Source organism: Cupressus sempervirens, chromosome 3 (genome assembly GCF_028749045.1).
Source record: "Cupressus sempervirens isolate cs-2001-9-10 chromosome 3, ASM2874904v1, whole genome shotgun sequence".
NCBI lineage: Eukaryota > Viridiplantae > Streptophyta > Pinopsida > Cupressales > Cupressaceae > Cupressus > Cupressus sempervirens.
In genome coordinates, this window is record NC_143120.1 from 22,992,117 (window position 1) to 23,004,840 (window position 12,724).

At 39.4% G+C, this 12,724-nt stretch overlaps 1 protein-coding gene across 2 annotated transcripts in view; it reads right to left on the minus strand.

Annotated features, from left to right (window-relative positions):
* The window catches only part of LPXB (lipid-A-disaccharide synthase B), a 140,505-nt gene extending 128,218 nt beyond the window's left edge, over positions 1-12,287 (minus strand). For both annotated transcript variants that reach the window (XM_089818116.1, XM_089818115.1), the window contains exon 1: positions 11,832-12,287. In XM_089818116.1, the coding sequence (XP_089674242.1) occupies positions 11,832-12,088 (257 nt within the window). In that variant the 5' untranslated portion in view covers positions 12,089-12,287. The remainder of the gene's footprint in view (positions 1-11,831) is intronic.
* Positions 12,288-12,724: the final 437 nt, after the last annotated feature.

The following is a 12,724-nucleotide window of genomic DNA, read 5'->3' on the forward strand; positions in this document are numbered from 1 at the left end:
TTGTCCATTCAAGAAACTAAGAGCATGGTTGTCAATATACACAATAAACTGCTTCAGCAGCAAATAATGCCTCCATTTTTTTAATGCATGTACTACAGTAGACAATTCCAAATCATAAGAATATTTCTTCTTTGCCTCATTCAACTTCTCGCTGAAAAATGCAACGGATCTGCCTTCTTGACTAAGAACAGCCCCTATTGCAAAGCCACTAGCATCACATTCTATTGTAAAAACTTTATTAAAATCCAGTAAAACAAGAATAGGATACTGGGCTACCTTTTGCTTGATTTCCACAATACTCTTATTTGCTGCAATATTCCATTCAAACTTCATTTTACCTCCTCCTTTGATGGTGTCTAAAATCGGTGCACAAATGTTGGTAAAGTTCCTTATGAACTCCTTCAGAATGTGGCCAAGCCATGGAAACTTCAAACCTCTCCAACAGCCCTTGGTGTTGGCCAACTAATGATGGCCTCCACTTTAGATGGATCCATTTTCAGATCTCCTTTGGATATCACAAATCCAAGATACACCAACTCCTGTTTCAAAAAGTCACACTTCTCCAAGTTTATCTTCAACTTTTGTTCCTGTAACCTTTGCAAAACCATCTTCAAATGCTGCAAATGCTCTTCCTTATTCTTGCTATACACCAAAATGTCATCAAGGTAGACAACAACGAACTTCCCAATGAAGTCCTGCAAAACTTCATTCATTAGTCGCGTAAATGTACTAGGAGCATTAGATAAACCAAATGGCATAACCAGCCATTCATACAACCCTTCATTAGTTTTAAAGGTAGTCTTCCATTCATCCCCCTCTCATATCCTTATTTGATGATACCCGCTTTTGAGATCTATTTTAGAGAAATATGAAGGTCCTCCCAAACAATCCAACAAATCTTCTATTCTAGGAATAGGAAATCTATATCTTATAGTTATCCTATTAATGGCCCTAGAATCAGTACATAACTACCACTTAACATCCTTCTTTGAAGCAAGAACCAAGGGTACGGCACATGGGCTAAGACTTTTCCTTACCAACCCCTTGTCAAGCAACTCTTGTATTTGCCTAGCAATCTCTTCATTCTGATGCGGTGTCATCTTATATGCTGCCTTGTTGGGTAGCACCGCTCCAGGAATAAGATCAATCTGGTGACTTATTTCTCTTATCGGTGGCAAAGACTCAGGTATTACCTCAGCAATGGTGTCCTTGTACTGATTCAACAACTCTTCAACTTCTTTCGGGCCTGTTGTTCTACATTGCTTCTTCCTATCTTCCTTAGGCTTCAACACCAATGCAAAGCCTATTCCATCTTCTTCTTCAAGAATATTAATGAACTCTTTCTCACCCACCATCAACACACTTGGTCCAACTTGCCCAGCCCCTTTCTCTTCTCCTTCAGAATTCAATTTGTATGTTACTCCATCCTTTTGGAAGCTATAAGAATTCTTCTCACCATCATGGCGTGCCTTCCTGTCGAATTGCCAAGGTCTTCACAGCAAGAGGTGGCAAGCATCCATGGGCAAGATATCACACAATATTTTATCGTTATATCCCCCTATACTAAACTCTACCCAAGCTTGCTCATTCACAACTTCCTGCTGCCCTTTGTTCAACCGACCTTGTATGGACAAGAATGTGGAAGTCTCTCCAACTTCAATTTGTTTACAGCCTCAAGTGAGATGATATTATCCGTGGAACCCGAATCAATTATCACCTTGCACAACTTGCGTTCACCTTGCACTAAACTCGAAAAAGAGCCCTCATTTGAGTGGTATCTTCTTTCACCGGTTTCTTAAGAAGTGTCCTCCTTATCATGAGACTTTCTCCCTGAGCCTCTGTCATCAACTGAACTTCTAGTGAGTTCATACTCACATTATCTTCGTGCACATAAGTGACTCTCCTTTCACCATTTTGAGAAGTAGACGCCCTTTGTGGACACTTATATTTTGGGTGTCCCATCTGACCACAATTGTAGCACTTCATTCCCGAGAGCCTAGACCCTCTGCCTAATCCACCTGACCTTCCTCCATTAGATCCCCTTCCACCATAGCCTCCTCTGCTACTTGAGTCACCCACTTGCTCCTTGGGGTTAAACTCGCCTTGGGACCTCTGGCCTTGTCCTTTATTGCTGAAGTTTCCCCTACCTCAGTCATTCCTTCCACTTCTCCCTCCTTGTTGCTGATCACCTTTCCTCTTCAGCTTCTCTTCAACTTTGAGAGCAAGTTGAAAACACTTCCCCAATGTATCTGGGGCCAAGAGGCTGATCTCCTCTTGTATGTTCATTCTCAAATCATTTAAATACTTGGCCACTCTTTCCGGTTCCTCTTGTTTCTTTGCCTTTAGAGTTAACCTATGGAACTCATCCGTATAGGCATTCACATCCATCTCTCGCTGCTTCAGGCTTTGCAACTTTTTGAACAACTGCACCTCATGATCTACAAGCAGAATCGTGCCTTGATTTTTGCTTTCATCACTTCCCATGAAGAAATCAGACTTTTATTATTTTGTATCCTTTCTCCTTGAATATAATTCCACCACGAGAGAGCAGATCCTCTCAATTTTCCTTTTGCAATCCTCACCCTATCATTCTTTGGAACTTCATTCAACTCAAAGTGATTGGTGATTGCTTCAATCCATTCTATCACTTCCTAACTATTGAGATTGCCTCCATATGTAGGTAGCCTGTCAGTAACATCCCCTCTTATTAACTTTAAAGCATCAACAAATGCCTTTTGATCTGCAAGCAATTCTGTTGGTGGATCCTGGTGTCATTCTCCGTCTTCATCTCTATTGGCACCTTCTTCTATCGCATTCTCCTTATCCTTATCACTGGACCCCTTCTTGAACTCCTTCAACTTCTCTTCTAGAAGTTCCTCCATCATCTTTTTGATGGCATTTGGAGTCATACTTTTGAGAGGCATGGTGTGAGCCTCAGCTTCAGCATGTGATTCTTCTGCAGACATACACTTCCCAGCAAGACCTTGTCTCACTCTGATACCAATATGATGAGGAGAAAACAAGAATAAAGTCTGTACTAGCTTCACTATGAGATGGAAAGAAGAAACTAGAGAAAACTACAACAATGTAATGAGATGAATGACAGAAACATCAAACACGAACAGCACCTTACAGGTTGCATCCATTCATTCAAGGCAAGCACATAGAGATGTTGCCTTACCAAACACGTTTTTCTTCAACTCACAGCCCGTTCCTAGAATTGACCATGGCGAAAATACTGTACATTCCTCCTACTCGCTCTCCACCACATTCAGGCCACTTCACATGGCGTTCATGTGAGCAAGAGGCATTTCTGCCCAAATTAACTCCCAGAGGTTTTTGTGTGAGTCTAGCTTCCTACAGCAATGTCTTCTACACACAAAATAAATGCCACTACTATTTTATTCAAAAGAAACCAATAAATATGATATGCATCTCTAATCAATTTGTAATGTGAACAGAAAATAAACTAAAGTAACAGGAAACCACCACAATGTTCTTTATTTCATCTATATAGGGCAGAGTACAAATAACTTCACAATATCTCGGCCTTCTTCCCACAAAAAAGAAAAAAAATCATACTCTCCCAGAGGTTTCAAAGAGAAAATATAAACACAGGTAAACAATTAAAAACTATTTTTGGCAACCACTAGACCCGTAAAGGTTTTATTTAATCTTTTACTAAAGTGATAATAAAACATTAAATTATGCCCTAAAATTTAATAATAACAAAACATTAAAATACCCCCCATAAACAATACGTAAACATTATTCCTGTGCCCAACACCTGTAGCTGCTCCTACAGCAATCCACCTCGTTGTTCAACTTAATGGAATTTCATCATCATTTGTAGACCAATTAGCACTGAACACATATCAAGGTAGATTGGAAGTGGGAAGAAGGCCAAATTCTAGGTACTCTTGGGATAGGAACCCTGTGCTTGAGGACAATCATCAATTTGATCAAATCAGAGCTATCAGACTGAGACTACCTGGGGTGATAAAATGTTCAATTTTCTAGAAGAAAGGAATGATTTCACTTAGTCAGACAAGAAGTGAAAATCTAACATGGATCTCAATTTGGATGTAGGCAGTGCTTCATTGCTGAAAGGCGTCTTTAAATCTAGGCTGGTGGTTGTTACATAAACAGTGGAAAGTCATTTGGTGTAGCTCACGGAATGGTGAATATTCAGGGAAGTTGAATTATAAGCTGCTAGAAAATGAGGCAAGGTGGGAGGAGTGTCCAAGATATCTATGTTGAGGGAGCATTGTTTACCAAAGGCTGGTCCCTTTGCTTGGCTGGCCTTCAATAGATTAAAGAAGCTTGTATTTTTTGGCCCCTTCAAGTGTTTCCTTTATAACAAAGCGGAGGAAACTTTGGGCCATTTACTTTTGAACTATGACTCGTCTCAATCTTGTTGGAAGCTTATTTTGAACCATTTGGATTGGCAAGGACCTTTACCAATTACTCTCCTTGAGCTCGAGGAAAGTTGGTATATTCCACAAAAGAAATTTTCCTTCTCTAGGAGTTGGCAAGTGCGCCCTTTACCAGAATTCTCAGATTGAAAGATAAAACTCTCCAACACTAAGATGAATAAAGGAGAATCCATCGCTTCATATTTTATGAGGATAACAGAACTAAGAAACCAACTTTCTACAATTAGTCACTGTTATCTTTTGTCACCCGCCAAAGATTCAAATTTCAAACGTTCGGCTCGTTCAACGGCTAATTCCCAAAGTTAGTATTATTTTAATGCCAAGCCTTATGTTATATTTTGCGGCCTGCAGGTTCTCTGCCGTTAGATCTGAGGAAGATCTACGGAGGGCGCCATCTTGCTATGGCGAAGTTGTACGAGATTTATGTTCGCGACATGGCGCCCTTTCGCCATGTGTCCGGTGGGTCCAACGGGCCGAGCAACATGTTTTGGCGACGGAAAAGTTTCGCGACGGGTCGGAAAGGTTCCATGGCACCGTGGGCGCTATGTCGCTACCGTGTGTTGGCCGGAAAGTCTGCATAGCGACATAGCGCCTGGTCGACACGTGGCATGGCAGGATTAAACAATACCAATTTCTGCCAGGTTGGTGCTTCGAGGCCAATCAGGAGGTGCCAGGTGTATGAGTCAGAGCATATCAGTTTCACGGGCCCAGCGATTTTCAGAGGGAAGGATGTGCAGAGTACGAGGCAGTTCTGATCGTCAGATTGAAATTAATCTACGATGGGCGCCATCGCACTATGGAAAAGCTGCGCGAGATTTACAACAGCGACATAGTGCCTGGGCGCCACGTGTCCCTCAGTAGGGTCAAGCAGTACGAACCCTCCAGGTTGGTGCCTTGTCAGACCAAGGTGGTGCTTTGTTAGGCCAATGGGGAACAACCATGTATGCCAGGTCAGAATACAGTCAGCGCAGCCAGTGCAGTCAAAGGTTAAGATCTCCACCGTCGGATCTGCAGAGATCAACGGCAGGCGCCATCGCGCTATGAATAAGCCGCACGAGATTTACGTTAGCGAGATGGCACCCTAATGACACGTGTCCGGTGGGTCCAAGTTTGGAGGCACAGGAAATACAAATGGTTGGCACCTGGCCGGTTCCCATTGATTGATACGTTGAGGGGCAGGGGGCAGTATCTATCTTGCTTGCCGTCGGATCAAGGAAAATCGACAGAAGGCGCCATGTCGCTATGGTGAAGTTGTGCGATCTTTACCATAGCGACATGGCGCCCATTCACCACGTGTTGGCGGGGCCAGGTTGCAACAGGGTACGTCGGTCAAATGTTGCCAGGTGTCGTTTGGGTGTAGAGCAATTGCTGAGGTGGCGCCAGATATGATGGGCCCGGGATAAGAACAGTATAGTGGTACGACGAGTCTCCACGATCGTTAGATTTAAGGCAGATCGACGGTCGGCACTATCTCGCCTTCCGAAGTTGCACGGCGGATACCATGGCGACACAGCGCCTTGTTGACACGTGTCTCGCTGGCTCGGCTAGGGTTGGCGGTTAACGGCTGACGGTTAGTGTGACCGCCGCAATTAAAGATAACAGTTCGAAGGTGGCGCAGTTAGTCCAACGTAAGGAATGGTCAGCGCGTGGGACCTTGAGGAGGTGGCAAAATAAAGAGAGGCGATTGGCCCGCATGGCCCAGTTGGTACATAAGGAACTGTTTGACTTGCTTTGACCTCGCAGATTCATGAGCCAAAAACAATGAATCAAGTTTTTTTGCCGCGAGAATTCGATCCTGTGATCAATGCCACCGACTCAGAAATGAATGCGAAACATAGAAAGACACTCCACCGTCTCAGTCGATCCAACTACCTGGTCAGAGCGCAGTTATGGCACCGTTCTGTCTTCTCCAGGCTCTTTCTCAGAGGAATATCAAATTTTTCGGTACTTAAAACCACCAGATCTTTGATTGGATTTTCAGGGTGAGAAGTTAATGCCAGTAGTTGAGAAGTAAATACAATGCAAAAATCCTCAGTTATGCCTGAACTATAAAGGCAATTTTGTGATCTTTTCTAAGGGGACTCCTTCTGATTTCTCTGCTACTGCTTGCAGGTCTGCGGTGTAAAATTCCCTTTGTCTCTGAGCCGTATAACATTCTGTATCATCTCCTTCAGCCATCGATGTGTATGTGCATCCGTCTTGCCTCTCATTGGTGTATTGTTGAGATCTGTGGCTCGCATACTGTGTCTATTTTCAGCCTATTGGATAATATATAAGTGAAATCCTTTCCTTGTGTTATTTAGTTTGGTTTCCTGATCTGTATGTGGTTATTGATTGACATAAGTCTGGGTGTGTATGTCCTTCGAATGTTATCTTGGTTTTGTAGGGCATATATGGGCAGAAAGGAAGTCTGAACACTCTATTTTGGTGCATCACCTCCTTAGATTAGACTAGGTAGATTTGCTTTCGTGCCCTCCTTCTCCCTTTTCCTCTCCAAGAGTAGATAAGTGCGCCCTGATAGTAAGAGGAAGCTGGCCTTCTCCGGAGACTCAACCTCGCAGTTCAAGTCCCACAGCTTGGAGGTTGTTTCCATGTTTCACTAGGTTGTCCTCGCGCATAGGCCTTGGACAAGGGTGCAAACCTAAGTGACAACAGTCACATCTATGATGACAAAAAACTAACCATGATAGCACTAAAAGGACTACCACCACCATGTATAACTTTTAGACAAGGAGCATGTTCTAGATCCAAGCCTCCTAAACTTGCTCAACTAAAGGCTGACTGTATACAAGAGGAGTGCATATTAATATCTCAAAATGATACTTCTACTGGAAGTGATCTTCAGATTCTTACGACTCAAGTTGATAAAAGGAAGAAACCGAAATTCAAAGTGAAAAGGAAACATTGAGATTACTCTAAAATGCAGTGCTTTAGATGTGACAACTATGGTCACTCAGCATTTCAATGTGCCCATAGACTAAAACATCAAGCATCCTTTGCCAAAGTCAGCAATTTAGATATAGATTCGAAAAGATGTCCATTCTAAAAAACTTCAAATATCCATAACACATGTGAAACATTGGATTAAGAGGAAGTTCTCTATTTCCTTATCATCTTCATCAAATTTCAAAATAAATGTGAAATGTTTTTAAAAGTGAATTTGGTTTGGTAACAATTTTTGAGATGGAGTCTCAGAATACCAAATAATTGTAATATATTTTTTATATAAATATAACCTTAAAATCACATTTATTTGATTGTATATTTCAATACATACTATAAGAGTTATGTATCTTGATCTTTTCCTCCAAGAATGTTATCGCAGGAAGAGGGAGTCTGACACTTCTTCAAAGGCAATCTTATATGAGGAGAAGATTGATATTTAGAAGAAGTTCAAAAGTCATTGTGATTGACTATGATTTTAATGGGCCTACCCCCTATGTACATCATAAGGAAGTGACAACTTCCAAATGATTATCACTTGTATTTGCAGAAGTTATTCAAAGGTGACGATCTTACAATAACTTAATTTTCTATTATGATGGATATCTTACAATGTCTTTGCAAATCATGATAGCTTATGCTTTGCATGGTGAATGTTTATATGGTAAGCATTATAAGAATGTGTGTGCACATACCTTATAAACATTTTTTTGAGTACATGGTGAATGTTATGCAAATTGATGTTCTAGAGGGCCATTACATAGAGTACTTGGTGAATGTCATGTGACTTGATGTTCTAGAGACCATTACTCGCAGTACTTGGTGAATATTTTGTATCTCAACATTCTAGAAGGTCATTACTCAAAGAGTACTTGGTGAATATTGGATCTCAATATTTTGGGAGACCAATACTCTTGATATCAGATACAATATCAAAACCTTTTTGAGTACTTGGTGAATATCGAATCTCGATATTCTAGGAGACCAATACTCATGATATCAGATGTGATATCAAAACATTTTTGAGTAATTAGAGAATATCATATGTTGATATTCTGGGAGACCAATACTCATGATATCATATGTAATACCAAAATGGTGGATATCTTCTGATCAAAGATATACTTAAATTGTGTCATTCCGAACATTACCAATTGTGTAATTGTAGGTAGCATTTGTCGTTGCACCAAAAGCTCAAACCGATAATGCCCAATACAAATGGTAAGACTTACCTGGATCCACAACACGAATCTCCAAGGAGGTGCTGACCACCAAGTCAACACTGTCAACAATCTTCCCCTCAACACCAATTGAGCCTTCAACTCCAACTAAAGGGAGACTCGAACTCGTGACCTAAGGGCTCTAATACCAATTGTAGGTAGCATTTGTCATTGCACCAAAAGCTTGAACTGTTAATGCCTGATACAAATGGTGAGACTTACCCAGATCCATAGCACAAATCTCCAAGGTGGTGTTGACCATCAAGTCAACACTCTCAACAGTAATATTTATGTGTTTTTCCTTCTTAACTAAGAGGGAGTGTTAAAGTTATAGTTTAGTTGGATAATTATAAATTGTGAATACAAATAAAATGTAATATATATATATATATATATACACACACAAATCTATATTATATTAGATACATTATCTACCTTATTGAATTTCACTTAAATGTCAAATGATAAGTTTGACCATTCAAAACTAACATGGAATGACAAAACTAAGTGAGTGATTATATGTAAATCACAAAGGGCACATTACATTGGTTTCACCGAACATCACTTCATGAATGGAGGGAGACAGGGAGACATGTCACTGAATGGATGTGCCTCCCATGTAGGAGACACGTCCATTCAGGTCAGGTCTCCAAACTTAGTTTTCTCCATATAAATGTGTCATCGACAGTTATCAAATATCATCGAACACATCAACTGAAACAAGTCTTGATTCCTAGTCCACAGCTCTTCTCATTTGTCCAACTCATCACAGTCAAATCTGACATCGCTTTATTTACTGAGTCTCTCACCATCGTTGCAGAGTATCATGAGACCAGGGCCTGCGTTGCATATAACGAACACGGCAAAACTTAGCATTCAGATCAATAAAGTACATCAACACTGGAGATTATACTGTGAACAGTTCACACACATATATCTGAAGATATTGTGATTGCAGCAGATAAATTACATCCAGTTTTGGAGGCGATAACTCAGAGATTACAGTGTTATAAACGGCATCCATAATTCTATAGTGATATAGCAAAATATACATCATATATACTGCAAAAGAATATATATCAGAACATATATATTGAGACTGATCACAGAACTACATAGTGGGATCGATCACAGTTTATATTTACATTCAATAAATGTATGTATGTGTATATATATATATATATATAGTATACACACACACATTGATCTTGACAGATTGTAATCTGACATTAAACATTCTTATATATTCAGAGATTCATTATTTGGTTATCCGCCTTCAAGAGTATAGACTTTCCAGAGCACCTTGGTGTATCCGTATTTATGCTAATTAGTTAAATCTGATTGAGAATATCAACAAGCTAAATAAAGCACATGAGAAGGTGGTGAGGCAGTCTTTATTTGCATAGAAGTTGATTTGAGGCTTTTTGTCAATTGGTTTATTTACAAATCAAAGCTTTGGAGTTGAAGGGCAGAGATTGAAGCGAATTTCTCCTTGCATGCTGCAAGACAACAGCAATGCTCTCTGGGGGGAAATTACCAAGAAAAGGTTAAAGCGAATATTTATCATTGATAATCCCCATTTTTGGTAGATTATTGATCTACTTCTTGGCGAGGAGTACTTGAATTTTGAGCAAAGATACAGATCAAATATAGACATTGCAACCTTGGTGCTCACATGGGTGCTAAAGCTTGGCTCTAAGCAAGAAGCCGTGTGGGTGTTGAAAGTAAGCATGAGGCCAGAGTGATTGGGAGGGCTTGTTCCCATTGTGGCAGCCGCAAAACGAGGAAGAGGATTTACAGCCATTGAAGGTGACTGGCGTGCAGTGCATGAACAAGAGCAAGATTATGAAGTGCCAATTCCAATATGGAGTACCATAGTAACGCTGCTCGAGACAAGTGGGAACTGCCAAAAGGTCACATCCAAGCTATGGAAACAGAGGAGAGGAAGAAGGAAAGGGAGCTTCGAGAAGGAATTAGGGCCAAGAACAAAGCAAAATTGATGGCTGTAGCGTCAAAGGACAAGCAGAACAAGAGCCCAAAAGGCTGGACAAAGATTGTGTGAGGCACGGGTCCTCCTAATGAACAGCTTTTTTTTGTGTTAAGTTTTTCAATGAGCAGAATGTTATTGGTAGTATAGATGAAAATGCCCCATTTTGATAGTAGTGTGCAATGAATTTTAGTGGTGAGTGGTCTTACTGGTGAGTGGTCTATATTGTTTACGGTCTCTGGTTCAGGTGTTTACACCTGGTTTGTCCATATCTCTTGTAAAGAAGTTAGCAGTCATAAAGTAGATATATAGTTTTTGTATAAGCGCTGATCAAGGAAAAGGGAAGGGGCATGTTATTCTCATATTAAACAGGACATCCCCTGCTTTTGTATTTCAGACTTTTTTATATTAGTATTAATGAAAATCAGACATATTATTACCAATTAAAAACAATTGTAAGAAAAGTTGAATGATTGTTTTTATCCCTAGTCACAAAAATAGTAAAATTTCATGAATTTCTAGATGTATATCTCCCACCTCTAATGCAATACAAATTCATCATTCTGGCGAATTAACTAACTTTCACGCTTCTATTGACCTCTGCATCATGGTAAGTAAGTTCCTTTGATAGTGTACATCAAGTTGTAACGGTAGAGTATCTGAATTAATGTAGAGAGGTGTTCGTGATTGTCTCTTTTGACAAATAAATAAATATACAAAACATAAATCTAAACTTCCGGTGCAAATATTTTTTTAACCAAGAATCTGTGCTCCCTTCAAACCCGTCATGCATACAAAAAAAGCATAAAACTTGAACGCCAACTGTAACTATTTTCATTAATAATTTAAAAAAATGTATAACCTCCTGCTCCAGCAAGTATACAACACTTAAACCGCAAATATAATCATAAACAAATAAGCATGCATTCCCTTCTACTCTGGCAACCATTCAAAGCATAAAACTTAAACACCAAGTGTACAAATTTCATTGATAATTACCTAAATATGCATATCCTCCAACTCCGGTAAATATAGACGACTCAATACCCTAGAATCCAACTGTTAAGATTTGGGTAAAAATATTAAAATACATTCCCTTCAACTCTAAAATGCATTCCCTTCAACTCTAGAATGAAAAAGTAAATAAATGGGCATTGACTTCAACCGTAGCAAGCATACAAAGCATAGGTCGGAAAACCAAAATGGATGTGTTTTCCGTGAATGAAAAAGATTATATATGCATACCCTCCAACTCCAGCAAATTTGATATTTACAGGGGACAGGAGCTTGAGAGACGCCATGAGTCTGCTGCCAATCACATCTCCAGAGACTTCACCAGCCACTACAAAAATCCTCAATTCTTCATCACTTTCTGCAGGACTTCTTATCACTCTGGTTGTAAGAAGTCTGCTACTCCAGTGCCATGAGTTCCTTGTTCTGTCTTTTGTAATTTGTGTTAAACTGCGGTAGTTCATGAACTGCAGGGCTCTCGGCATTGTCATATTGTTTAGATAGATCGTACTTAAAAGAGTACGTATTCAAAATTCTTGTTTTTCACTGGTTAAGAGCACGAGGAGGGGAAAACACATATTCATTTGTTGCTAGTAGTATGACGCGCACGAAGGCCTAGCAGCCGAGACTCGCAAAACCAAATGATGACATCGAGACTCGACAGACTGAGTGTGTTTTCGTGGGATTCATTTAAATGACCCTTGATTTATTGTAATATTGCATTCAGTTCACTAAAACTGAATTAGTTCCACTAATGATAGATTATTATTTTTTTCTAATTGACATATTTTTAAACTTTTAATATTTATTGATACAATTTTTATATTATAAAAAATATTTATTTGAAATATGATTGGTTAACTTGGTTGGGTCTTATAAGACCCCTTTTTGCCTAAGCTATTTCCATACCACATCCATGATTTTCGGAATGCATGTTATAAACAAACTTAATCTTTAAATCTTAGTTCTAATTATTTCATTTCAAAACTTAATTTAATACTAAATTATTATTTTTAGATTTTTTAGATTTAGTTTTGAAATTTCATTAGTAATATTCACTTTTCTTACATATCTTTTATTACTATTTAATTTTGTAGTTTTAATATTAATTTTTAATTAAAATTTGT